This window comes from Suillus fuscotomentosus (assembly GCF_016647785.1).
Source record: "Suillus fuscotomentosus strain FC203 chromosome Unknown F5891scaffold_31, whole genome shotgun sequence".
In the NCBI taxonomy this organism is placed as follows: Eukaryota; Fungi; Basidiomycota; class Agaricomycetes; order Boletales; family Suillaceae; genus Suillus; species Suillus fuscotomentosus.
Genome location: NW_024539543.1, coordinates 79,797 through 101,678, shown reverse-complemented (window position 1 = coordinate 101,678; position 21,882 = coordinate 79,797). Strand labels below are relative to the sequence as shown.

Genomic DNA, 21,882 nt, shown 5'->3' with positions numbered 1-21,882 from the left:
GCGGACGATTCATGAGTTGCGAAATACTTTGAGCAGGACCGCGTGATACACGGCGCTGAGAGAAACTGGTGAAGGCGTTAACTACGGATGTCGGATCGCGTCGGGTGGACGAAAGTCCGACAGCGTGCAAAGCGGCTTGGTTTACTTTAGTAGGAGCCATGATATGAGTAAGTGTACTTGGAAAGGTGTGAGTTCGAATATACTGTTAAGGTCGTACTCTCGTAAGATCGGATCCGAAGGACTTCGGCCTCAGCTCGTACGCTGTGCCCCTTTCCCAAGTACTGTCCCTTATTTCAAAGTACTAACGATAACGCGTCCGAAGGTCCGGACGGGTCTCGTAGTATATCCGGAAGTCTTCCGGATATCGGAAACGCGTATAAGGCTAATCCGGACGTATCCGAACTAGAAACTAACAGAGTAAAGACTACCCGAAGGTAGAGCCGAGGATATAGACTATCGGAATCTATCCGAAGTCTCGGAGAGTGACAAGAGTAAGGAGAACTCAAGTCCGGAGGACAGAAAGAGGACAAACTAAGATGATATTCGAACTGAGGTACTACAGGACATATACACGAGTTTATATACTATGAGGATAACGGAAGTATCAGTAAGCAAGGGTCCGAGGCTATGTACGAAGCATGTGCAAAGGTTATCAAACGCGAGTCGGAAATGAGACATAGGTTAACGGATCAGTAATCATACCGGTAATAAGCATAACCGAAACACCGGGAAGAGGAAATACCGAATAGGCTGTGTTTAACGTTATATGAAACAGGAAATGAATTAGAAAGCTTATCGTAAATCGGATCGGAAGCGGATCTATACATCGGACCGGACCGGATCTCAGGGTCCGAAGTCCGGAAGAGAAGCGTGAATATATGGGATATGACAGAGTGAGTGTCTGATCGAATGTAGCCACCGTTTCGCCGTCGGCGTTTGATTTCATGATACTCTCGATCAATGCGGGAGGAATGGGGATAACGCCGTGAATCACAGTCCCTGCCTCACGACGCAGAGTACACGCTTTACAGGGGGAATGGTCTGGCCGTGCAAAGACTGCGACAGTACCTATGAGCTGCGAATTATCATTTCCTTTATGGTAGAGCTGGAATGAGTAGGAGCCATTGAAAGCATGCTCCAGAAGTTTCACATGCACAGCAAATGTGCGATATTCAGGAATAACAGCGTGGTCGGCTGGCACGGCAGGATGGTTGTTGTCTGGAACAGGAAGTTGCGTCCAAGCGGGTGCCGCCACCTGTTGCGCTGTGGTCTGTGGATCAAACCTGTAGTAGGCCGCAATTTTCTTACGTGCCAAAGCACGCTCGTCGGATGACATGGGAGCTTGATTAACTTTAACGCCTGCCAACTCGGGATACGAATAATCTGACTCAGGTAAGCTTGTGTCATCCCATAAACAAGATTGCTATGTACACTTGGGGTAGGCGTCTGCATGCAAAAATCGAGCTTGAGAAGAGGTCCAGTAGTCTCCTTGTTCCGTTCGGAATGGTTGGAGTGGCCCGTCTGGAAGGAGCTGTGCATTGTAAACTTGCGCATATGTACCGAGTTGCTAAAAGACAACGACTGAGTACTTGCGTCGGAACATCGTCCAACCCAATACCTGTGTCCAAGGGTATGATTGCCCTTTGATTTCATACCCGCTTTCCATCCAGTACTCGGTGTAGCACCACTCCCATAGAGCCACTTGGGGGATTCAGTCACGAGAAAATCTCCTTAAACCAAATCGCACATACAGTCTGTCCACATTCGAATGGTGAACTGGAGAGGAATAAATCCATGTAAGTGATGCATGTAAGTAGCTTGCACCTAATCACGTACGGAAGAACAAAGGATCGAAGGCGGCCTATTTGAAGAGAGGTCAGCATCATTGTGGTGAGTCAGAGGAGTTACTCACGTAGTCTGGGGCGCTCTGCAAGTGTCTAATGAAGATCAACAGTATCGTTTGCACGCAAGTATTTACAACTAACCATGTGTCCAGTTCCACCCTAAGTCATTGCTGCAGTAAGCATATTTCAAAGATTGAAACAAATGGATGTCGCCTACACCCAATGTATGAACAGCATCGTGGACTCCTTCAAGTGACCCGAAATTGTAATTATCCATTTCTCTCTTCAATTGCATCGTATGATTGGAAAATTCATCCCAGCTATCAAGATGTCAGTCGGTGCAAAAGACTAGCAGGAGCTAAGACATACGCTAATGCAGAATCTTCGTTATCATTTACTACAAAGAGCTGAGCGACTTTGTTTCTGAGATCCTTTGCCCCGGCTTTGAACGCCCTTATAAAGTCTAAATCAGTTCCTGCCTCGCGTAACATGTCTCGATCAATACTTGCTTTTGCAACTGGTCTACGTTACTACCTTCTGGATTCGCAGTACTAACAGCATAGCGGTATGTCCTGTGCCACTTGGAGAAGTATGCCACTTGTCCCGTCTACCAACCACATTTGAGCAAGTTCTGCGTTATGAAAAAGTAAAAACAGCATACCCTGAGCGTCTCATCACCGAAGTCCGATGGGATCTCATCGACGAACGAGAAAAACGAGAGAGGATTGTCAATGATTTGTTTTTGACCTCCAGCGGCCATGATTTCCACTTTATCTTCATACAGAACAGGAGGAAGGCCATTCTCAGAAACATCCTTCTCGGCCCAACCCCAGTATCTGTGCGAAATATGATCATCTAAATAAGTGTCGGAAATGACTTGATGCGTACGGAAAACGCAGTTCCTTGGCAGCCTTAACCCACACTCCACATTCATGTGGGTTTTTAGCTTCGATGTCGTGGGCCAATTGGTCGGCAATGTTTCCGATGGATTGCTACAAAGCAATTGAGCAACATGCCAGTCATAGTCATTGGGTTCGTATACCTCAATAAGCATGACATATGGACGGTGCCAAGTAGGAAAAACAACGGCACCATGGCTGAATAAAGGTCTCAAAATCGACAGAGCGAAAGAGTGCATACTAGCTTACTTGCAATAACCTGTCACAAGCAGCATTGTCAGGCTACGGAAAGCTGCGAGGGAAAGGACCAAATACCTCTGAATCTGGCAGGGACGGGATCGGTATCTTTCTTGTCAGTGGCGCTGTAGTCAGTTGAGGTGTCATTGTTGCGGTCACCTGCCCATTCAATGAAAGGCCTTCCGTGAATCGACGCAATTTCCATGAACGTGCCCGCAGGCTCTTCCATGACTTGGAGAGCGTCGGGACGCTGCTGAATTGCGGCAAAGGCAAGGATGAACAATGCAAATTGGTAAGGATGGTCCTTCTCCAGCGTCTCGATAGGCAATCGATCAAATACGCCTCCAGTGCCCTTGCGGCCAATCACGGGATAGTGGTATTCGACAGTGTTCATTGTTGAAGTAGATCACAGAGCAGCGAGAGATTAGAAATGACCTGGTGTTCCATCGTGTGGTAGGAGTGGTATTTAAATACCCACTGCAGGTGCACAGACAGAGTCCAATTATGTGGAGCAGTCAGTCAGATATCGCGGCCTTGCGGGAATTGCTGAAATATAATCAATTGAAAGCTGGCTGGATCGGGTAGAGGTTTGTCAATTCCTGACGCCTTATCTTTGAACATTCAGAACGACATGAACAGAGCACCCGACTACTGGAGCGTCAGAATCGAGCACTGTGCGCACCATCGATGTATTAGGGAGGATTTGTACAATGATAGTTCCTGCGCGAACTAAGAACCTTATCAGTAACTTCAGTAGAAAGATAGCTCGAGTACTTGTGAGGACAATTAACATAGACGTGATAAGCAGGTAAAGTGGCCAAGAAGTCTACTGCGGAGAACATCTCTTCCGTTAGACAGTTACGGTATGACCGAGTCATTGAAATTTTTCCAGAATCATCTTTGGTGCGAGTCAATGAAGTTTGTCTCCAACTCTCGCAAACTCTTAGCAGAATTTGGGGAAGGGTCACCAAGATCTTTCCCATAGTCCTCTAGTAATGTGGAGATAGAATCAGTCAGGGAGAAAAGGGGGAGTCGAGATGACCGTCGATGTTTCAGATTAGGCAGAATTGTTGCCAGCAGTGACCACAGCGAAATGTGAATATTTGGAACCTCAATGATTGAGTTGAACACTGTAGAAACGTGCTTGTGACTGGCACTCTTCTCTAGGTCTACGTGTCAGGTATTCAGTCATGCCTAGTACTCTTGGTGTGCTAAGGTGCGCGAGCGTGGAGATCAATGTAAGGCGCCTGGCGGACTGTCGCGACGGACTACTCGGATTCCAAAAGGCTATAATGGCCACGGTCACATTAACGGTTCTCAAAGTCGAACGTAGAAAAAAATTCACAGCAAGATTTTGCGTTGCCGGTACGGCATGTTCAAACTCCGCCCTGCCCTGTCACTCGACATCGTCATTACTGGCGTCGATGGTGCCAAAGATTCAATCCGATCACCAATCGTTGTCATAATAAACGCCCTGAATCATGTCACGCTCTGGACAGAGAGGTCGAGGTGGTGGAGTTCGAGCCGGTGTGTCCGCCAGTACGGACACTGGGAAGAAATGCACTATTCATTGGGAGGGGGTTCGTAGCGCTCGTACGGAACGTCTCCTTGCCTGGTGCAAGGAAAACGAAGATGCACGGATCAAGCTGTTCTCCGATTCTGCAAAGGATGCGAAGGAGCAAGGTCGGAAGAAGAAACAGAGCGGAACTTCGAGAGATACCTTTTATTCACAGGTCGCACAAGCCGTATTTTCGAATGACGAGGATCCGGAGGTCCAACGACTTTTCAAGGAGGACCCAAAGGCATTTATCAAACCAGTTTCAACTCGTTTCGGCACGTATGTATCCCGTTCCTGCATTGTTTCTCCTCCCACTAGAATCACTGATCAGATGTTTTAGGCTCAAGAAAAAATATAACGAGTTCAACAAGGAGCTCAAGCAGTCAGGAGCCGGAAAGACATATGCAGAGCTGCAAGAGGATCCAACGATGAAGTCGTTGATTGGTAAGTTTTAGCCGCTGTTGAACTGCACATGTCTTAATCGTATCTCTGTTAGATACAAAGCTCAAAAAATTTCCCTGGTGGCCTGAGCTTCATGGCTGGTGGCGCACAAACCCAGCTTTCAATTACGCCTTCTCTACAGCGGATACAGGGCAAGATTTTGCGTCCGCTGCATTAGAACATTTCGCTATCTCAAAGCAACCACAAGCACCGGCCGCAGGCGACGATGACACTCACACAGATGAGGATGCCGAGGACGGAGAAATAGTTGAGATCAGCGCTCATACTACAGGTGATGCTGGCATTATAGATGCACCAGATGATATGATGGTTGACCAGCCCCCCTCCATGGAGTCATTCGAATCACCGTTGTCAGCACCATCCCCACTGTTATTTTCGGACCATGGTCCTAGCGACACGCCCAACTCATTCTCACTCGCTCCATTACCACACTGGTACCAATGACCCCAACCTCCTCCCATCACAACTTCCAACACACACGGCGTGATATCGCTGAACTCTCCTGAGCGCTCACCAGTACCCAATCAAAGCACCACCCACAATTCACCTTTCTTTTCTGATTTCAAGGAGTCATCAGCTAGCCCTCAATCCACACCCATTGACTCGGAAGATTCGGACATTGGTGCTAGCCGAGCGCTGCAGTCTCTTCGCGTCAGCTCACTCAAAGGAAGTCGCGCAAGTTCACCCTCTCTTTCTACAAAGCAGTCTCGTGCACGTGCACCTACTCAGAGTGCTTCACCTCAATCTAGTCGCCCCCCCTCTTCATCACGCAAACGCCCTGGTGGCAGCACTCTCGATCAGACCTCTGCTGCTGCAGATAGGATGTCTCAGACGGCAGATTCCATAATGACGCACCTTAACAGCAAACGTGAGGATCGTGTGGAGCACGAACGCTATAAACGCATGAAACTTGAGACCGAAATTTGGGCTCGTGATCTCAAGGCCCGCAGTGCTCGTGATGAGCGGGAGCATGCGATGCTTCTATCTGACCAAGATCATCAGCACCAGCAGGAGAGGATGACTCAACAGATGGAATTTGCAAGAATTGAGATTGAGCTATCTCGTGCACGTCGGGAGGAGGAGGAGGCTCGAATTCGTCGTATTGCTTTGGAGCGTGGTCTTGATCAAAACTAAGTAGGTTTGCACTATGTTGTCACGTAACAGGTTTTCAGGAAATGCATTCCATGTTGTACTCGATGGTGCCAACTCAGAGAGCTCACTAAAACGCTCCTTTCTCGAGCAAATCTCAAGCACAACTGATCCCTCCTAGAGCTCGCCAAAACGCTCCTTTCTTGAGAAAATCTCAAGCGCTACTGACCCCTCCTAGAGCTCGCCAAAACGCTCCTTTCTTGAGAAAATCTCAAGCGCTACTGACCCCTCCTAGAGCTCGCTAAAACGCTCCTTTCTCGAGAAAATCTCAAGCGTGACCTTGCGAGCCAAAAGGAATATGTATAGGTACAAGTACATTTAATATAATACTAACTACCTTCGCTCCAACGACGAAAGCAACCGCGTCTTTAACGTGTTACGAAAATCCTGCCCCACAGTTCCAATGTAAGTCTGATCACCTACTGCGCCACCCTGTTGCTGATCATCCTCTCCTCCGTCACCGTCAGCTCGCCTCAATCTCCGAGTTTGCTGATAGAAGCATATGTTTGAGTCTTCGCGGTTTTCTGTTTCCTCAATTTCAACAATTAAGTTGTGCAGAATGAAGCACGAACGGATCCACATGTTCGCGTAGTCGAGGTCCTTCTGGCTTTGGATTGGGATGCGAAGCTCCCGCAGTGATTGGAACCGGCCCTTGATAGAGCCGAAGAAGTGCTCTGAACGAACGCGGACCTAGACACTGGGTGAGGACGACAAAAGTATATTAGTACTGATGCTCACTGTTGACAGGTTATAATTGAATGTCCTTTGCTCGGCCGTCAAAGACCCTCCCGCTGGCCGTTTGTACGGCGGCACACACCAAATTCGCGCAGCATACGCCGAGTCCGCCCACAACCACTCTCCCGCACCAAAAAACGACTTGGGATGCCGGGAGACCCTCGTTCGTGCAAATACGTTCGAGTCGTGAAGACTCCCGGGTACGCCAATGACGTAGTCAACGATATGCAGATTATGAGGGAATATGACGACCTTTTGGATTGTAAGTCGCTGCGCTGCACACTGAGCCGATAGTAGATACTTACCTGGGCTGTTAGAGAGTAGTCAAGAGTTCTTGTCAAAGAACCCTTCGCCGTGCCAACCGGGCTTCTTGTGTAGAGGGGACGGAGTCCCATCTACACAAAGGAAACCGCCGCGCCACTCACGACATGTCTTCTGCTCCACGTACGCTTTTGCCCGCTCTCGCTCAATCTGGTCCTCACGATCGAGCGGATCAAAATGTATGGCGCGATCATGCAGTTGCAAGATCGCGATCATGACTCGCTTGTAGCAGTTGTAGATGGTCCCTACGGACACTCCAGCCCAATCGGATATGTCTTCAGTAGTCGCAGCATTGCCATAATGGCCAACACCATTGAGAAAGATCACGAGCTGGACGGCGACAGGAAGTTGTGGATTATTCGAGTTATTATGGAAAATGGGGTGGGCTTGGATTAATGTTGTGAGTTTGTTGAATACCTCTGCATCAACGCGAAGCTTGCGGCGAAACTTTTCAGGTGAGAGCAGCGCCCATTCTTGCAGCAGGTGTAACTGCGGTGCGCGAGTCAGAGATGGACGCACGTCAAGTACCCGACACTTCTCCACTTCATCATGCAGTGCCCCGATCGCATCAATAAAGTGCATAAACACTTGATCGCACATGTCTGGGATATCGAGTGATAGGACATCAGAATATGCTGTTGAAAGCGAGGTTACTAGAGAGCTGATGGACAACGTGGATATGACGGATGACGTCGGGGACTCAGGCCAAGTTGGCGATGCGGTCCGTATGCTGACATCTGACCCACTATCACCATCCGATCCCTTATCAGAGCTATTGTCAGAGCCCTCCTCGAGGAGCTGATCCACCATAAATTCAATCAACTCCATGTATCGCGCAATCGTAAGGTCATTTGTTGTTTGCTTCAGACTACGAAGTAGTTTTTTGCGATCCAATTCTCGAGGCATCTTCCGATGTCGTTGCAGAACGTTATCAATATGATGGTCACGGTAAGGTACGATGATGATGGGCGGTGGTAAGATATGAGCTTGATTTGTCATCGTCGGAGTTCTAATTATCGGCAAGTCGCAAATTTCTTACCTCTTGAAATTTCTACGATTTTAACTTTGAGGACCGCTAATGTATTCTAGACTAGAAAACGACCCCTCTTCCTGTGTTGAATCAACAATTCTATGAATGTCGGAAGGTTCAGTATCATTCAGTATCATACATATGGTGTACTGAAGAGTGCGCGACTGTAGGAGGACCTATCGACGAAAGAATGACAAACAATGGTATAATTCAGTGTACAGAGGACTCACAACCAGGACCACCATATCACAGCTTCGCTTTGGGTTTCATCCGCATCTCCCTGGCCTTGTCTCTTAGCACCCTCCTCAAAAGTTTACCGCTAGGGTTCTTCGGGATAACATCAATGATCTCGACACCTCCAGCGAGCTTCTTGTAGCCAACTTTGTTATCAGCAACGTGCTGTAAAGTTGGAATATAAGCGCCACACGTTCTCTGGTGATTCGAAGCGCTTACCTTCATAATAGACGCCTTGATCTCCTCCGCAGCTGGAGGACTTTCTTCGACACGTTTGACGGCCTCAGGGCGGAGAACAACGAATGCCAGTGGTAATTCACCACTATATTCATCTTGTATTCCAACCACGCACGTATCAGTCACGTCGGGGTGGTCTAGAATGCACCCTTCGAGTTCGGCAGGTGCGACCTGGAATCCACGGACCTTCAACATTTCCTGTAGGGGTACTCGGTCAGGTGAGACAACAGTCTAAGGTCAGTCACCCAACCTTTAACCGGTCAAGGACTACGATTTCGCCCTTGCGGTTCATCATCACCTCATCACCGGTACGGAGCCATCTGGAAGCGAATCGTCAGTCATCAGTAAATTGAAGGCCTACCTACTCACCCGTTTACAAAGGTTTCCTTCGTTCTGATTACATCACGGTTAATACGTGAGTAGCATAAGGAAGATGATTTCATACGCTTCTAGGTTGTTTGCATAACCAAGCGCAAGCGCCTGCGTCTTTACGACAAGTTCTCCAGGTTCGTCAAAGTCGGCAAGAGTGCCATCGGGTTTCTCCACGCGACCGATAATACCGGGAAGGAGTTGGCCGGTGCCACCACTCAAGTCAGATTTCTTATCTAGTGCCCAACTGCTTATAACAGGCCCTGATTCGGTAAGGCCTATGGCCGCTGAAATGAGACGTGGACACACATCATTCAGAGGTGGACTAACCATAGCTCTGCCCAAGTGCGGCATTCGGGAATATCTGAGCAAGTTGCTCCATTACCTCACGAGACAGGGGTGCAGCGCCCGAGTTGATGTATCGAACATGACTAAAATCGTAACTCTTGACAGCTGGGTGCTGAATGGCAAACGCAGATAGGTGAGACACCTAATCATTCCGGGATTACGACTCGCCGACCTTGCATAGTAGTACAATTTGCGGGGGGACCAACCTAAAGTCATGCTCAGGTGAAGTCAAAGAAAGCTCGAGGACGACATACACAAGATGAGTAATGCGGTGCCTGATTATATTCTTTAAAAAGTCCAGAAAGTTATATTTCGCTGTTAAGACAAGCGTCATCTGGATGTGCTTCAGTCAATACGCAAGTACAGACTCAGAAGCATATCGACGCACTCCGCAGAAAAAGATATAATGGACCTACAAGATATTCAGCAATGCAACAACCAAATGAACTGAGCTCGTACATTGAACACCAATCCATAGATATCTGGAAATACCCATTTTCAAAACAACATAACGACGTTGCAAGAACGGTAATGGCTCACGATATAAAGGAAGCACTGCACAGTCAATCAAGCCGAGCTCTTCAGATGGATAGTAACGCACGCACCGCCACAGCATATGTCACCAGGTTCAAATCTTTGACCAGCATATTCCTCGCCGACTTTGTGGTGCGTGGCAAGCTGAATGATATTTGCAATCGGTGAGTAGTGGGGAATTGCAACGGCCTAATGCATAGAATGTGCATGTTTTATCCACTTGCAGGTTCTTACGGAATACGTGCTCACCTTCGGGCGACCAGTGGTCCCGCTGGAAAAATTCAGAAAGGCCACCTTAGTTTTCCCTTCACCAGGAGCAAGTTTCCGTTCCGTGAAGTTTTGAACACTCGCAAGACCTTGCGAAACCAAAGCTTGCACAGTCAATTTCTGCGCGGTATCCGCACCCTCGACGTCAAAAAGAATGATGCGATCCGTGGATACACCAGCGGCATGTGCAGACGACAGGGCTACTTTGAGCGAGTCCGGGTGCGTGATAATGACGGCTGCTTTTACTGTATTGATTTGATATACAAGTTCGTCGACTGTGAATAGCGGGTTGGCACCGCTTGTGGGCGTGTTTCAGGATGTTTTAGGCGACTTAGAGGAGTTGAGCATACGATACGGCAGCACCAAGTCTGTGAGCCGCCCAAGCAGCCACGAGGTAATCTACAGAATTCATACTGTCAGACCAGACATACACTGCGTGTGGCGAAGCTAGCTCGCATACCAGTATGATTTGGACTGTAGATCAACACTACCAGGCGCGCAGAATGAGGGAATCATCAATACTTGCAAGTGCTTGAATTATAGTGTCATTACCAACATCGTCCTCCTCTATGCGGAGCCAGAGGAGTCAGTATACACAGGTCAGTATTATGGAAACGTAAAGAACGAACGGATGTTGTAGCGGATACTCAACGCATTAGCCAGACCATACGTCCGAGTTCTGAGCTGTGAGGTATACGATTAGCCGTGGCAACCATCAACCGGAACAGCAGATAACGTTAACCCCAAATCAATTTTTGCACATTACCCAGCAAATAATTGCTGACTACACTCACCTCCTCAAGTCCGATCTTTCTCCCACTCTGGTCATCAATAATCCAGGCATCATTCTTACGAACGGGCTTCCTGACATGTTCTGCATCCAATATGAACTGCGCAAGTGTGAGGTCGTCAGGTATGTGAGGGAGGATTCCTGCGGGCGACACGACTTCAGCCATTCTCTATTTACCCAGGTCGATTCAAAAAGGCAAGAACAAAAGCAAGGAACGTTCTATAATGGAAATTCTCATGCGCGTTTTTATACCTCAACATCACCTCACATCTTATCTTTGTTTCCTTTTCCGTCACTGATTACACCGTCGCTCGCCGAAAACCTATTGAAGTGTGGCGAACCTGCCCGATCAAATGCCATTCACAAGTACAACATAAGGATGGCTTTCTCACCAAGTGTGTATGTATTGCTGTTAGTTTGTAATCAATACTTGTTTCGAAATGATTTCAATATGATGAATTCATTGCGCCAGAAGAGTGTCTGCAGCTATCCACATCCGAAGATATCCAATTCGTGGGATCATACAAGCGTTCATTTCAGTGGTTTTGCAGATTTGAATGATTGCAGGCTAGCCCGAAGGTTGATGCAACCAACGTAAATTGCGAAATCTGCTTATCAAAATGTATCGTCTTCTTCACGATTTGATGCTCACTAGTTTTGGATATTCTCAGCTCCAACATTCCTCAATTAACCTTCCCTCCCTCTCCATCGCAGCAACATACTCCACAGCCTCAGCATTCGACCTTCCTCCGAACCTCTCCACTGCACCTCGCACAGCTTCACGGACGGCAGTGGGCATTTTGTTCGAAGAACTATCATAAAGGCTTAGAGTTCACCACGTGTTACATATAATCTGGACCCACCCTGAAATGATTAGGATGCCTTGTTGCTGCCCCAGCATTGTCCAAATATACTGTGCATCCTCTTTCATCAGATCTTGTACATACGTCCGTTTGACGCCCTCTGGTCCATCACGAGAGCACGCAACGCGGTAGCGAAGTTTTCGTTCTTCCGCATGAGATTCCCATTCCGTGTGATAATGCTGATCCTTGTGTGCAGAACGGCAACCGAAGTATAAGGTAGTATCTGGGGTCATCAAGGATCAACTCTGAGCTGATATAAAGACAGCCAAACATACTAGTGTGTCCCTTGTGTATGCGTTGTTCAATGACGGCACGCATGGGTGCGATGCCTGTCCCAGGACCCACACACACCACCGGTGTGTTTGGATCCGTAGGAAGTGAAATGAAGCCCTTTCTGAGACCGATACGAAGAGTATCTCCTGGAGATGATATGAGTTCAGCAACTACGCTAGAACGCCATGCGGACCTAATTTGAGCCCTGATAGATAACTAGTACAGACGCCTTTCCGATGAATTTTCAACTTTGTACGATAGCGCACTATAGCAACACAGAGATGGATTTCACGGGGATGGAACTGATGAAACCCAGAGGTGAATCGAACTGCAGTGAACGCATTCTAACTCGAGCTCACCTCGATGGAACTAGCAATTGAGAACTCTCTCGGTCTCAGCGGAGGGAACAAGTCAAAGACATACTCTCTCGGTATCCTTGCGGACCGGAACTCGGACAACACTTCCCAGATCGTACGTTTCACGCGTTGACAATAATCATACATTTCGTCCTGCACGTCCTCAATAAAAGGTAGAAAACCGAGGAAACTCGACGTACCGCTCCTTCTATCGATACAAATTCATCAAGTTTTTCGCGTTCGAGCTCATCGACAGCAAAATATCGCAGCAGTTGGAAAAAAGAGCGACGGGGCACAGCATTGAAGTTGAGATAGCGTGTGAATAGGATTCGAAGGGAAACAAATTTCGGCAGATGGTCGGGCAACGTTTGATCTGTAAGATATCAGATGAAGTTTACTGGGTCCTGGTTTGTCGTACCTAACATTGTATGTTCAACTGTGAAGAAATTATCGGCAACATTTGCCCAGCCCATGGTGACAAGGAAAGAGTCGACTTCTGATGCAGGTGCAGACGGATGGATCACAGCAACATCTCCAGGATTATATCTGAGTTTTCCCATCAGTAGCTGCAAATTCCAAAGGCAAAGACTCGTACTTTATATCATCTTCGAAGGAGAACTCGAAATGGCGTACATCCTGAAACCAATCTTCCGCAGTGATCCTTTTGTTACATTTCACCGAAGCTGTATGAAACTTCGTGTCCTCATCTAGAGGATCTGGATTCAGCGACGTATCGGATCCCACATTGCTCAAGGATACGCGAGGGGGTGGTCGACCAGCAGGAATATTATCTTGCTCGTGCGGTAGTGGGTAGAGCTGTATGAGAACTTCTAGGAGATATTCAATCCATGGGTCCAATGCACCGTCTACCCTGCACTTTGATCAGCCACGCGAAACATAGTAAACAAAGAATACACACCCCATGCGATGCTGTTCGTCTCCTTCTCCTCGTGAGCAAATTTCATACCCTCCCAAACTCTGCATCCTTCTCGATAACTTCTTCGCCGGCCAACAAAATTTTTCATAGGCCGTGTCTCCAAGGCCGAACACGCAGAAATCCATGTCCTCAAATAGATCATTTGGGAGATCGGACCTCAACAGCATGTTCCATAATGAACTCATGGCTCTGGGTTCAGCTCCCCAGCCAGTGGTCGAAACCACGAAGATGACCAAGTGTTCCGAAATCAATGTTTCCTGCACAGGACCTGAATATCATGTTACAACGATTAGGAAGCCGCGTACTGGTGGATACGCATCCATGCTCTGCACACGACAGTGAAAATGGACTCTTCGACATTCCCTCGCAATGCGATCAGCAGTCTCTTGAGCTGTACCTGTTTCCGTAGCGTAGAGGATCAAAAGTTCGCGAGACGCAGATGAATGTTGATATTCTTCTGTTCCATGATCACCGTGTGTAGACATATGTTGGACGTCTAATGAACATGAAGGCAGATCTTCAGACAGCTGTGAAAAAAAGAACGTTTGCCTTCTTCTTTCAAGGTCTGACTCCAGGAGCTAGAAGTCACCAGATAACTGTCACGATGGATTGGACTTCGGAAAGACCACCTAGTAGCCGAAAGATCCGATATTCCAGCCTAGGGCGTCACGCGCACCACGCTTCAACCTAAGTATGGTCTGACAAGTGTTGACAAGCGGCGTCGCCATAATGGCATAAGTTGCCGAATATGCGTACCACACAACAACAAACAATTGTTAATTACATAAGACCATGAATTCAAATTTTCACAGGACAACTAATACAAGGAGCGGAGACAGAGATATGGCTGGCTACTTCGATGCTCTTTAGCATCGACCTACGAGACTCCAGCGCATAACCGCTGCAGCGTTGCATTTACGTTCGGGCCGGATTTAGAAGATGTAGATGGCGTGGTGCGCAACGCTGACGGTACCGAGTTCGATCATATGCCGGAAGGAACATGGGAGTGGAGAGAGACACCGAGCCCTCTTATGCCGCCTCGATGCGAATGGCCTCAACATGACCTCTTTGATGACTACGTCTATGCCTTTGTCACTACATCTTCCTTGTCTTGACCGTGTACCATCCAGCTGCCTGCATTGTTCTCGACCTCCGATGACGAACGGATCGATATGTCGCATATGCAGTATATACGATCGACGAGACACTTCTCGTCTATTCTGGGCTCAGAAAAATTTATATTAGCATATTTATATCATTATATGCGCTATCGAACTGCTTATCAAAAGTGCTCTCTAGATACGTTGCGAACTATGGGCGGAAAGCACGCCGCGACACATAACCAGTTTTGCCAAACTGGTTGGCAAAACTCCCCGAGTTCTGCCCAATGGCACTAACATGCGTCTGTTTTATCAGCGATGCAGGCACATGCAGACTGGCTGCCCTTGCGCTACCTGCGTATAGAAGCCAACGTAGGTTTCGACTCATAGGGCATTGTCAGATTTTAGCGATGATATTCACCTCATTCACCACCATGATCATCACAGCAATGGCTGGCGTAGCTATCGCATCCGACAACCTGAACGTATCGCCTTTGGGCCTACCCTGCTTCTACCCTAAGCACTGTTGCGGCTTACGTGCGGACCTCTTTGTGAGCATATCTGCTAACACAATACACAAAAACATACCTAAGACCTGGAGGTCGTGGATTCTTCTTGTTCCTGGTAACCAATGGTAAGGGAGGTAACTTGACGTAAGAACCCGAGCACCTGGAGGACGAGAACATGGGACGGCGGTTGATACCGATAATAGCGATGTTCTGCGCCGCCCCAAAACTCTTCACTTTGTTTGGAGGTTGGGCCCCTCAGGAGATTATATAGCATGCATGCCGTCCTGCGGCAATAGCCTGCATGATGAAGGTAATCCTACAATATCCAACCAGATTGTTTCTCTTGTATCGATTTTCTCAAAGTGGAGATGATCAGCTATGTCTACTCTATATGATGATAATCAGTGCTACTCGATAATGCAGTCCATGAAACGAGACGTAATAAATGGGATAGATATCATGAGTTGCCATTGTTCTCATCTTTCAGTGCCGATGCATCGTCGCCGCCAAGTACCGTCGATTCGTCATCGGTTTGGAGTCTTGACTCGTTATCACTCTCGTACTCGGAAACTTCCTCGATAACCAAAACTTCCTTTGTTGCAAGATCCTTGTCTGTCTGCATACTCAGCTCTGGATGTGTGTCGATGAATGCTTGCAATGATATGGGTTCATCCTCTGGATCGGGTGGTTGGAGCGTCGATCCCTCCGCGTCGTAGAAATCGGTGAGGGTGAGCGAACGCATGTTGAAGCCCTTGTATGTTCAGTCGATGAGATCCACGGATGACATCTGAAAAAGCGTACCTCTTTCTCAACCTTCATCAACGCTTCTTCGTCGTGCTCCATGGCGCGCATACATTCCCTCACTGGGACCATCGCAGCGTTGCGGCATAATTCGCGCAAATCAGAACCAGAGAATCCGGTTGTCTGAGAAGCAAGGAGGCGCAGGGAAAGCTGAGGATCCAGTTTCGTGTCCTTGAGCATCTAATGGAGTTCAGAGCGAGTAATTGTCCATCGGTGATATAGATACGTACTAGGGACAGAATTTTGAATCTCTGTTCTGCATCTGGAAGAGCCACAGCGAACCGCTTCGGCATGCGTCGCAGAATTGCAGGGTCGATGTCACCTGGTCTGTTTGTCGCGCCGAGCACTAGTATCCTGTCAGACCCCGATGTCAAGCCATCCCAAGAACTAAGTATCCAAGATCAGCCAAGGTTCGAGCTGAAAAGGCATCGCTCACGTCATGAACTCTGCCTTCATCATACCCATGACCTCGTGGTCATCTCCGCGGCGTTCCCTCAGGAAGGAATCGATCTCATCGACAAATATGATCGCAGGTTGGACCTTCCGGGCGAGGCTGAACAGACCTGCGACTAGCTTGTTGGATTCACCAAACCACTTATTTGTGAGTGTTGATGCGGGAACGTTAATGAATGTTGCGCCTGATTCTTTGGCCAGCGCACGAGCGAGCATAGTCTTCCCACATCCCGGAGGTCCGTAGAGTAGAACACCTTTTGGGGCCCCGAGGAGGGGAGACGCTGAGGTGAAAAGAGCGGGATGGATCAAAGGATAAATTATGGTTTCGCGGAGAGACGATACGATTGATTCCAGACCCCCGATGTCTGAGAAATCTTGGTTGGCATTGGAGATTCATTTAAAGAAGACGGGGGACAAACCGTTAAATCGGACGGTAATTTCGTCTGGGTGAACAACCTCCTTTGATATCGCTCCTGCAAGAAGTTCCAGAGGTCAGCAGGAAGTGGCGCGCAGCCGAAGAGTCACACGCACTCTCATACTCGTCTAGCTTGAGGTTCTTTTGCCCGATAATCTTCTTGATTGCTTCAGCACTCTTTGTTGTCCGGTCGTCACTCCGCTTGAAGTACCACTACAAGCATGTTAACTATGCTTCCCAGAAATTTCCATTGCGGAGACGCACGCGAATAGCACAGTAAACTGCTGCCTAACGCAGATCCTCAGCTCTCGGGAGCAAAATGATTGACAAATCGAATAATCACCTGTGAAGCTAGGAATAGAGCAACTGCAAACGTATCAGCATAGTAAGCAGCATTTGTAAACGAAACCGACGGTAAAGCATACCATCCAGGATTATTAAGCGTCTTGTGCTCAGGGAAGATGCCATCGAAGAGGAAAATAAGCTTGATAATGTATTCTGCAGTCAGAGAGTATATCCTCGTGCCCGCAACTTCTAAGAATTGAGAAGGAGGACGTGATGACTGGCAGCAGCGTGGTCGGTAACGGTCGTGAATCTCACAAGATTTTCATAGTGTTGTTTATATGTATTTGACAAGAGCTTTAGAATTCAATAGAGCCAAACTTGATTGGAAACATGTTCAGCGGCTGAGTCATGGCCTAATAGTGAGGCTCTCCTTCTCCGAGATTGCATAAGTTTAGCTTTTGTCATTTTATCCTGACTAGTCCATAGTCCCATCGTGCTTGTCGCCAAAGTAAAGCAAAAAGAGATGCCAGGACCGTGGATTGAACACGGGACCTCCAGAAAACATCACACTTCAGTCTGTTGCTCTCCCAGCTGAGCTATCCCGGCTTCGATCAAGCGCTCTACTCGACGGCTATAAGTCGACACTACATCCTATCTAGGTCAGCTTGGATCTCACGGTGAATGGTAGTTGTTACGTGGACATCTGTTGGCGAACCCTGATTCCCTGAAGCCAGCTGAACGTTCCCCGAATCAGCCTCTAGTGCCCGTGGCAAGCGGAAGAACGGGCCCGCTCCGGATATATAAACATGATATTCTCGTAAGGGGAAATCATGTGTCTGAATCGGCAGCCGATAACTTCTGTCACCGGTTAGAATCGAATGCTTCAATCCCTATCACGTTCTCTAGCTACATCAGCTTATCGGGTAGATGTTAGTGGTTGAAGCTGTCTTAAATAAGTCATACTGACCACTGTCGCCTTCCCAGACTCTCCATCACCTCTCTACCATGTCGGCTGCTCCTGTGCAATCAACTCAATGGATGAAATACTTTGGTGATATCTATGGACATGCAAAACCACCTGTTCTGGGCTCTTTCGCAGTGAAAGAGATAGAGGACACAGCCCGGGAGGTGATGAAAGACCATCTCCGTGAGTATTATCATTCGCTCAAGTCTCAACTCTTGATTCGAACGAGGGTGCTAGCGGCATACATGTACACATTTGGGAGTGCGGGAACGTGCTCGACAGACGCCACAAATAGGCGCGCGTTCAACCGGTGGAAAATCGTTCCTGCAATGCTCAGGGACTGCACTAACCGAAATGTCGAAGTGAGTATTTATGAGCGCGTGATACCCCTGTCTAATGTATTTCTGTATCTGGGTAGACAACGATCTTTGGACAAAAGTTCCACGCACCTCTTTTCATCGCACCCATAGGTGTACAGGGTATCTTGCATGCAGACGGTGAACTCGCGACTGCAAGGGCTGCCGCCGCCTGCGGGATTCCTTAGAGCTAGTTCGGCAACTCGATATTTTCGATATTTTTCAATATTTGCTTTGGCATGTTTGCGAAAATGTTCACCGGCATCGTTCCGAGATGTCGGAGCTCGAACCTTGCTTCTCTCCTACTGTACATATTATCAATGGATGTATACCCTCATCTAACCCTAGAGCGGCGTAAGAGGCTTTTTGCTGGTGCGGTCGCGATCACTGCGATCTGTGCACAGTACACTACTCTTCTCATGGCCCAACCTGAAGTCAATGCTCCCCCTCACTCCAAGGCCCCACCAGCGCAGTGGAATGATGTCGAGACTGTTACCCTTGTAGACTATCTCTATGATCATCGCTCAGAGGCTGAAGGGGCAGGCAACTTCAAGCAGCAGGTTCTTGGCTCTGCTGCAGAGTTCATCAACAATCATGAGGCGCTTCAATCCACTCGCGCAGGTCCACTGAAGACAGCGAAATCAACTCGAAACAAGTGGACATCAGTAAGCCCTATTTGATCTCATCTGATCTAAGCTGACGAGTCTCATCTAGCTTAAAAACATATTTCATGCTATCGAGAAGTACCGCAACCAGACAGGGGTCCACTGGGACAATGAGACTGGAGCTGGGATTGAAGGAACTGCGGCTGCGGCTGTATGGACATCGTATGTCAAGGTATGTCCCCTCTTCGTCATATTGATTTGAGCGCTGACTTTTGTCAGGCAAATAACCTCATGCGTCCTTTCCGCAACAGGGGATGGGAGCATTATGAAAAAATGCAGACCATCATCCCATTGGGCGGCGCTAGAGGGCGGCACGTCTTCCGTCCAGGTGGCGCTGCTCCCTCCACCACCAATGCTGATAACGATCTTGCGGATGCTGCTGGCCCATCAAGCACTGCTGCTGTTCCTGCTGCTCCAAGCGCTGCTGCTGTTCCTGCTGCTCCAAGCGCTGCTGCTGTTCCCGCTTCTGCAGGCCCATTAAGCACTGCCGCCACCTCTACGTCCATCACTAGCTCCACTCGAAGCCCTTGCGATTACGATACACCGGACGTTCGATGGCCTTAGGCGTGACGTGGATGTGACTGCCGTCGATCGCCCCAATAGCGTCCTTGAAAAAGGGCCACCATTTGGGGTTCTTCCGAATTTTGCGGGGGACCGAACCATCTGGAAAGCGCACGTATCTTGAATAGAACGGGTCCGACGTGAAGATGATAAGCATCTTGCGGAAATAACTACATACTATTAGATACTGTCACTTGAAATAAAATAAAATAAACTCACCGTGAAATCGTTTCGTTCGAGCGTTGAAATCTCTCCGCAACATGCCTGATTGATAGGCCAGTCACAGAGGTGTAAAGAAAAATCGCAAGTTGTTCCTCGAGGGACACAAACTTGGAGTCTGAATGGCCCATGGTGCGAAGCTCGGAGATAAGCTCCACAAATGCATTGGCGCGCATGCCAAGCTCACACCTGATGCGCTCTGGGTGACCAGTGAGCAACTCGATCACCCAGTCTTGCCCAGTTAGCGCTGAAGTGTGATAGGGCTCGGGATCTTTGGGATATATTGATTGTAGGATGCCGTGCGTAGAAGCAACAACGATGCTGATTACGAGTACCATGCATTTGAGGAGTCGTTCCCGGACCTCTGGCCGAGGATTCGTCATGAGCGCTGCTAGGCGTTGGCGCTCCATCGCGAACCCCAGTGGTTGGGGATCCATCAAGGTATATACCCTACCCTCATTATCACTGATCTTGTTGATAAGCTCAAATTCAAGCTCCGAATCGCCTTGGACTTAGGGGGAGCATTGACTTCAGGTTGGGCCATGAGAAGAGTAGTGTACTGTGCACAGATCGCAGTGATCGCGACCGCACCAGCAAAAAGCCTCTTACGCCGCTCTAGGGTTAGATGAGGGTATACATCCATTGATAATATGTACAGTAGGAGAGAAGCAAGGTTCGAGCTCCGACATCTCGGAACGATGCCGGTGAACATTTTCGCAAACATGCCAAAGCAAATATTGAAAAATATCGAAAATATCGAGTTGCCGAACTAGCTCTTACATCATGAGCTCAGCATCATCCCGGTCAATCGAGGATGTCGCAAATGCAAATGGGCCAAATGGTCAGCGGTGGTATCAGCTCTACTGGTATGTTCAATCTTGCATCACTATTCATTCCACTTATCATAACTCGACTGCGAACACCTCAGGCCGCGCACGGACGAGATAACAATATCCCTTCTTAACCGTGCCAAAGCTGCAGGCTTCTCTGCACTCGTGATCACGCTCGACACCATGCTCTTGGGTTGGCGTCCACACGACCTTGACACTGCTTACATACCCTTCTTTTATGGCGTTGGTATCCAGGTTGGCTTGTCTGACCCCGTGTTCATGAAGAGCCACGGGTACGAACCTGTGCACGAGACCACCAAGTTCCCTTTCGAGCCAGAGAAGATTAGAGACGCGGCGTTGAAAGAAGGTGATGTGAATGCCCAGAAAGTAATGAAACTGGGCAAGGAGTGGCTCGGACAAACCAACTCGGGCTCTTTCAGGTCCTGGGAGGATCTACAATTTATCAAAGATCACTGGGATGGACCCATCATTCTGAAGGGGATTCAACGGACATCCGTAAGTTGATGTCTTTTAGTTCCACGATGACTTATGACAACGCTCGCAACAGGATGCGGAGAAAGCTATTGATATGGGCATTCACGGTATCATTGTATCCAATCACGGCGGACGGCAAGTCGACGGTGCCATTGGCTCCTTGGATGCATTAGCCAAGATCATGCGCTCGCAGAAGATTATCCAAGCGCAGGCGAAAGGTGACCTGACGATCCTCTTCGACTCTGGTATTCGCACAGGCAGTGATGTCATCAAGGCCATGGCAATGGGTGCACAGGGAGTCCTCAGTACGTGTTATAATTTTCTGCAGTGGTAATTTCTTATTAAAGAATACTAGTTGCTCGCCCATATATGTACGGACTTGCCACTGCCGGACAGGCAGGAGTCGAGCAGATTTTGATGCAAACCGTGACTGACATGCATATTACGATGGGTCTCTGCGGGTACAGTGATGTCAACGACCTTATTGGGAAGCGGGACGAGCTTCTCGAACTCGTAGATGATTGAACGGCACAAATCAACACATCAATTCTTTCATTTTCAGGAAGACTGTATTAAACTGTATTATGAACGATGTATCCCAAATGACATCTCGAAGCTCATCAAAGTAGAAATGCAGTATATGCTGGCTGAAAGTTTGTCAAACCGTAAAATTGCCTTTAGTAGACGGTACCTCTGGGGCCTTAGGATTTTGCCGCATCGTACCGCATCCGTGCCGCACCCTACACAACAAGTGTCTTATATGCGTATATAATATGTCTATGTCAT

At 48.2% G+C, this 21,882-nt stretch overlaps 6 protein-coding genes and 1 non-coding gene across 7 annotated transcripts; 2 read left to right on the top strand and 5 right to left on the bottom strand.

Annotated features, from left to right (window-relative positions):
• Positions 1–652: 652 nt before the first annotated feature.
• Positions 653–3,392, bottom strand: F5891DRAFT_1232582 (common central domain of tyrosinase-domain-containing protein; the record flags this gene model as incomplete). Its single annotated transcript, XM_041369589.1, has 15 exons — positions 3,059–3,392; positions 2,993–3,002; positions 2,887–2,941; positions 2,733–2,836; positions 2,506–2,680; positions 2,379–2,451; positions 2,214–2,319; positions 1,986–2,164; positions 1,913–1,937; positions 1,837–1,861; positions 1,752–1,776; positions 1,619–1,701; positions 1,432–1,567; positions 826–1,383; positions 653–750 (listed from the first exon to the last, which is right to left on the bottom strand). Exons 1-15 carry the CDS (start codon positions 3,372–3,374, stop codon positions 653–655), a joined length of 1,968 nt encoding a protein of 655 aa, XP_041225187.1. The 5' UTR covers positions 3,375–3,392.
• A 4,968-nt stretch (positions 3,393–8,360) lies between these two features.
• Positions 8,361–11,423, bottom strand: F5891DRAFT_388974 (uncharacterized protein). The gene is made up of 20 exons (XM_041371650.1): positions 11,407–11,423; positions 11,019–11,336; positions 10,854–10,908; positions 10,777–10,791; positions 10,685–10,711; positions 10,575–10,623; positions 10,207–10,522; positions 10,029–10,146; positions 9,964–9,978; positions 9,883–9,905; positions 9,812–9,835; positions 9,678–9,757; positions 9,596–9,629; positions 9,406–9,535; positions 9,152–9,353; positions 9,076–9,099; positions 8,957–9,026; positions 8,689–8,904; positions 8,466–8,634; positions 8,361–8,411 (listed from the first exon to the last, which is right to left on the bottom strand). The coding sequence occupies exons 2-19, from the start codon at positions 11,178–11,180 to the stop codon at positions 8,482–8,484; spliced, it is 1,713 nt and encodes a 570-aa protein (XP_041225186.1). The 5' UTR covers positions 11,181–11,336; positions 11,407–11,423; the 3' UTR covers positions 8,361–8,411; positions 8,466–8,481.
• Positions 11,424–11,555: 132 nt separating this feature from the next.
• On the bottom strand, positions 11,556–14,146 carry F5891DRAFT_389200 (riboflavin synthase domain-like protein). Its single transcript, XM_041371651.1, has 10 exons — positions 13,749–14,146; positions 13,426–13,700; positions 13,102–13,377; positions 12,925–13,052; positions 12,707–12,879; positions 12,510–12,659; positions 12,344–12,452; positions 12,153–12,296; positions 11,878–12,100; positions 11,556–11,826 (listed from the first exon to the last, which is right to left on the bottom strand). Exons 1-10 carry the CDS (start codon positions 13,926–13,928, stop codon positions 11,682–11,684), a joined length of 1,803 nt encoding a protein of 600 aa, XP_041225185.1. The 5' UTR covers positions 13,929–14,146; the 3' UTR covers positions 11,556–11,681.
• Positions 14,147–15,509: 1,363 nt separating this feature from the next.
• F5891DRAFT_953395 (P-loop containing nucleoside triphosphate hydrolase protein) lies at positions 15,510–16,913 on the bottom strand (the record flags this gene model as incomplete). The annotated part of the gene is made up of 6 exons (XM_041375179.1): positions 15,510–15,803; positions 15,854–16,033; positions 16,084–16,240; positions 16,290–16,671; positions 16,726–16,779; positions 16,838–16,913. Coding segments are annotated over 6 exons (1,143 nt in total), but the record flags the coding sequence as incomplete, so codon positions are not given.
• Positions 16,914–17,428: 515 nt separating this feature from the next.
• F5891DRAFT_1037413 (FMN-dependent dehydrogenase-domain-containing protein) lies at positions 17,429–18,764 on the top strand. Its single transcript, XM_041361864.1, has 5 exons — positions 17,429–17,475; positions 17,503–17,935; positions 17,991–18,153; positions 18,208–18,332; positions 18,389–18,764. Exons 2-5 carry the CDS (start codon positions 17,885–17,887, stop codon positions 18,512–18,514), a joined length of 465 nt encoding a protein of 154 aa, XP_041225183.1. The 5' UTR covers positions 17,429–17,475; positions 17,503–17,884; the 3' UTR covers positions 18,515–18,764.
• Positions 17,531–17,612, bottom strand: F5891DRAFT_t80. The gene has a single exon. It is a non-coding gene; the product is annotated as a tRNA-Phe (tRNA).
• Positions 18,765–20,554: 1,790 nt separating the features above from the next.
• Positions 20,555–21,621, top strand: F5891DRAFT_1189407 (FMN-dependent dehydrogenase; the record flags this gene model as incomplete). The annotated part of the gene is made up of 4 exons (XM_041367161.1): positions 20,555–20,637; positions 20,700–21,117; positions 21,170–21,401; positions 21,452–21,621. 4 exons carry the CDS (start codon positions 20,555–20,557, stop codon positions 21,619–21,621), a joined length of 903 nt encoding a protein of 300 aa, XP_041225182.1.
• Between the last annotated feature and the right edge of the window lie 261 nt (positions 21,622–21,882).

Bases quoted from the DNA above. Each gene is read 5' to 3' on its own strand.
- F5891DRAFT_388974 (XM_041371650.1), bottom strand. From the start codon at position 11,180: ATGGCTGAAGTCGTGTCGCCCGCAGGAATCCTCCCTCACATACCTGAC. The intron at 9,630-9,677 runs GTATGTCGTCCT...GCATGACTTTAG, and splicing joins CACCGCATTACTCATCTTGT to GTTGGTCCCCCCGCAAATTG. The intron at 9,100-9,151 runs GTATGAAATCAT...TGATGTAATCAG, and splicing joins TATGCAAACAACCTAGAAGC to AACGAAGGAAACCTTTGTAA.
- F5891DRAFT_389200 (XM_041371651.1), bottom strand. From the start codon at position 13,928: ATGTCTACACACGGTGATCATGGAACAGAAGAATATCAACATTCATCT. The intron at 13,701-13,748 runs GTACGCGGCTTC...GGTCCTGTGCAG, and splicing joins GCATGGATGCGTATCCACCA to GAAACATTGATTTCGGAACA. The intron at 12,660-12,706 runs GTACGTCGAGTT...GAGGACGTGCAG, and splicing joins TTGTATCGATAGAAGGAGCG to GACGAAATGTATGATTATTG.
- F5891DRAFT_1037413 (XM_041361864.1), top strand. From the start codon at position 17,885: ATGCTTCAATCCCTATCACGTTCTCTAGCTACATCAGCTTATCGGGTA. The intron at 17,936-17,990 runs GTTAGTGGTTGA...TCGCCTTCCCAG, and splicing joins CATCAGCTTATCGGGTAGAT to ACTCTCCATCACCTCTCTAC. The intron at 18,154-18,207 runs GTGAGTATTATC...CGAGGGTGCTAG, and splicing joins GGTGATGAAAGACCATCTCC to CGGCATACATGTACACATTT.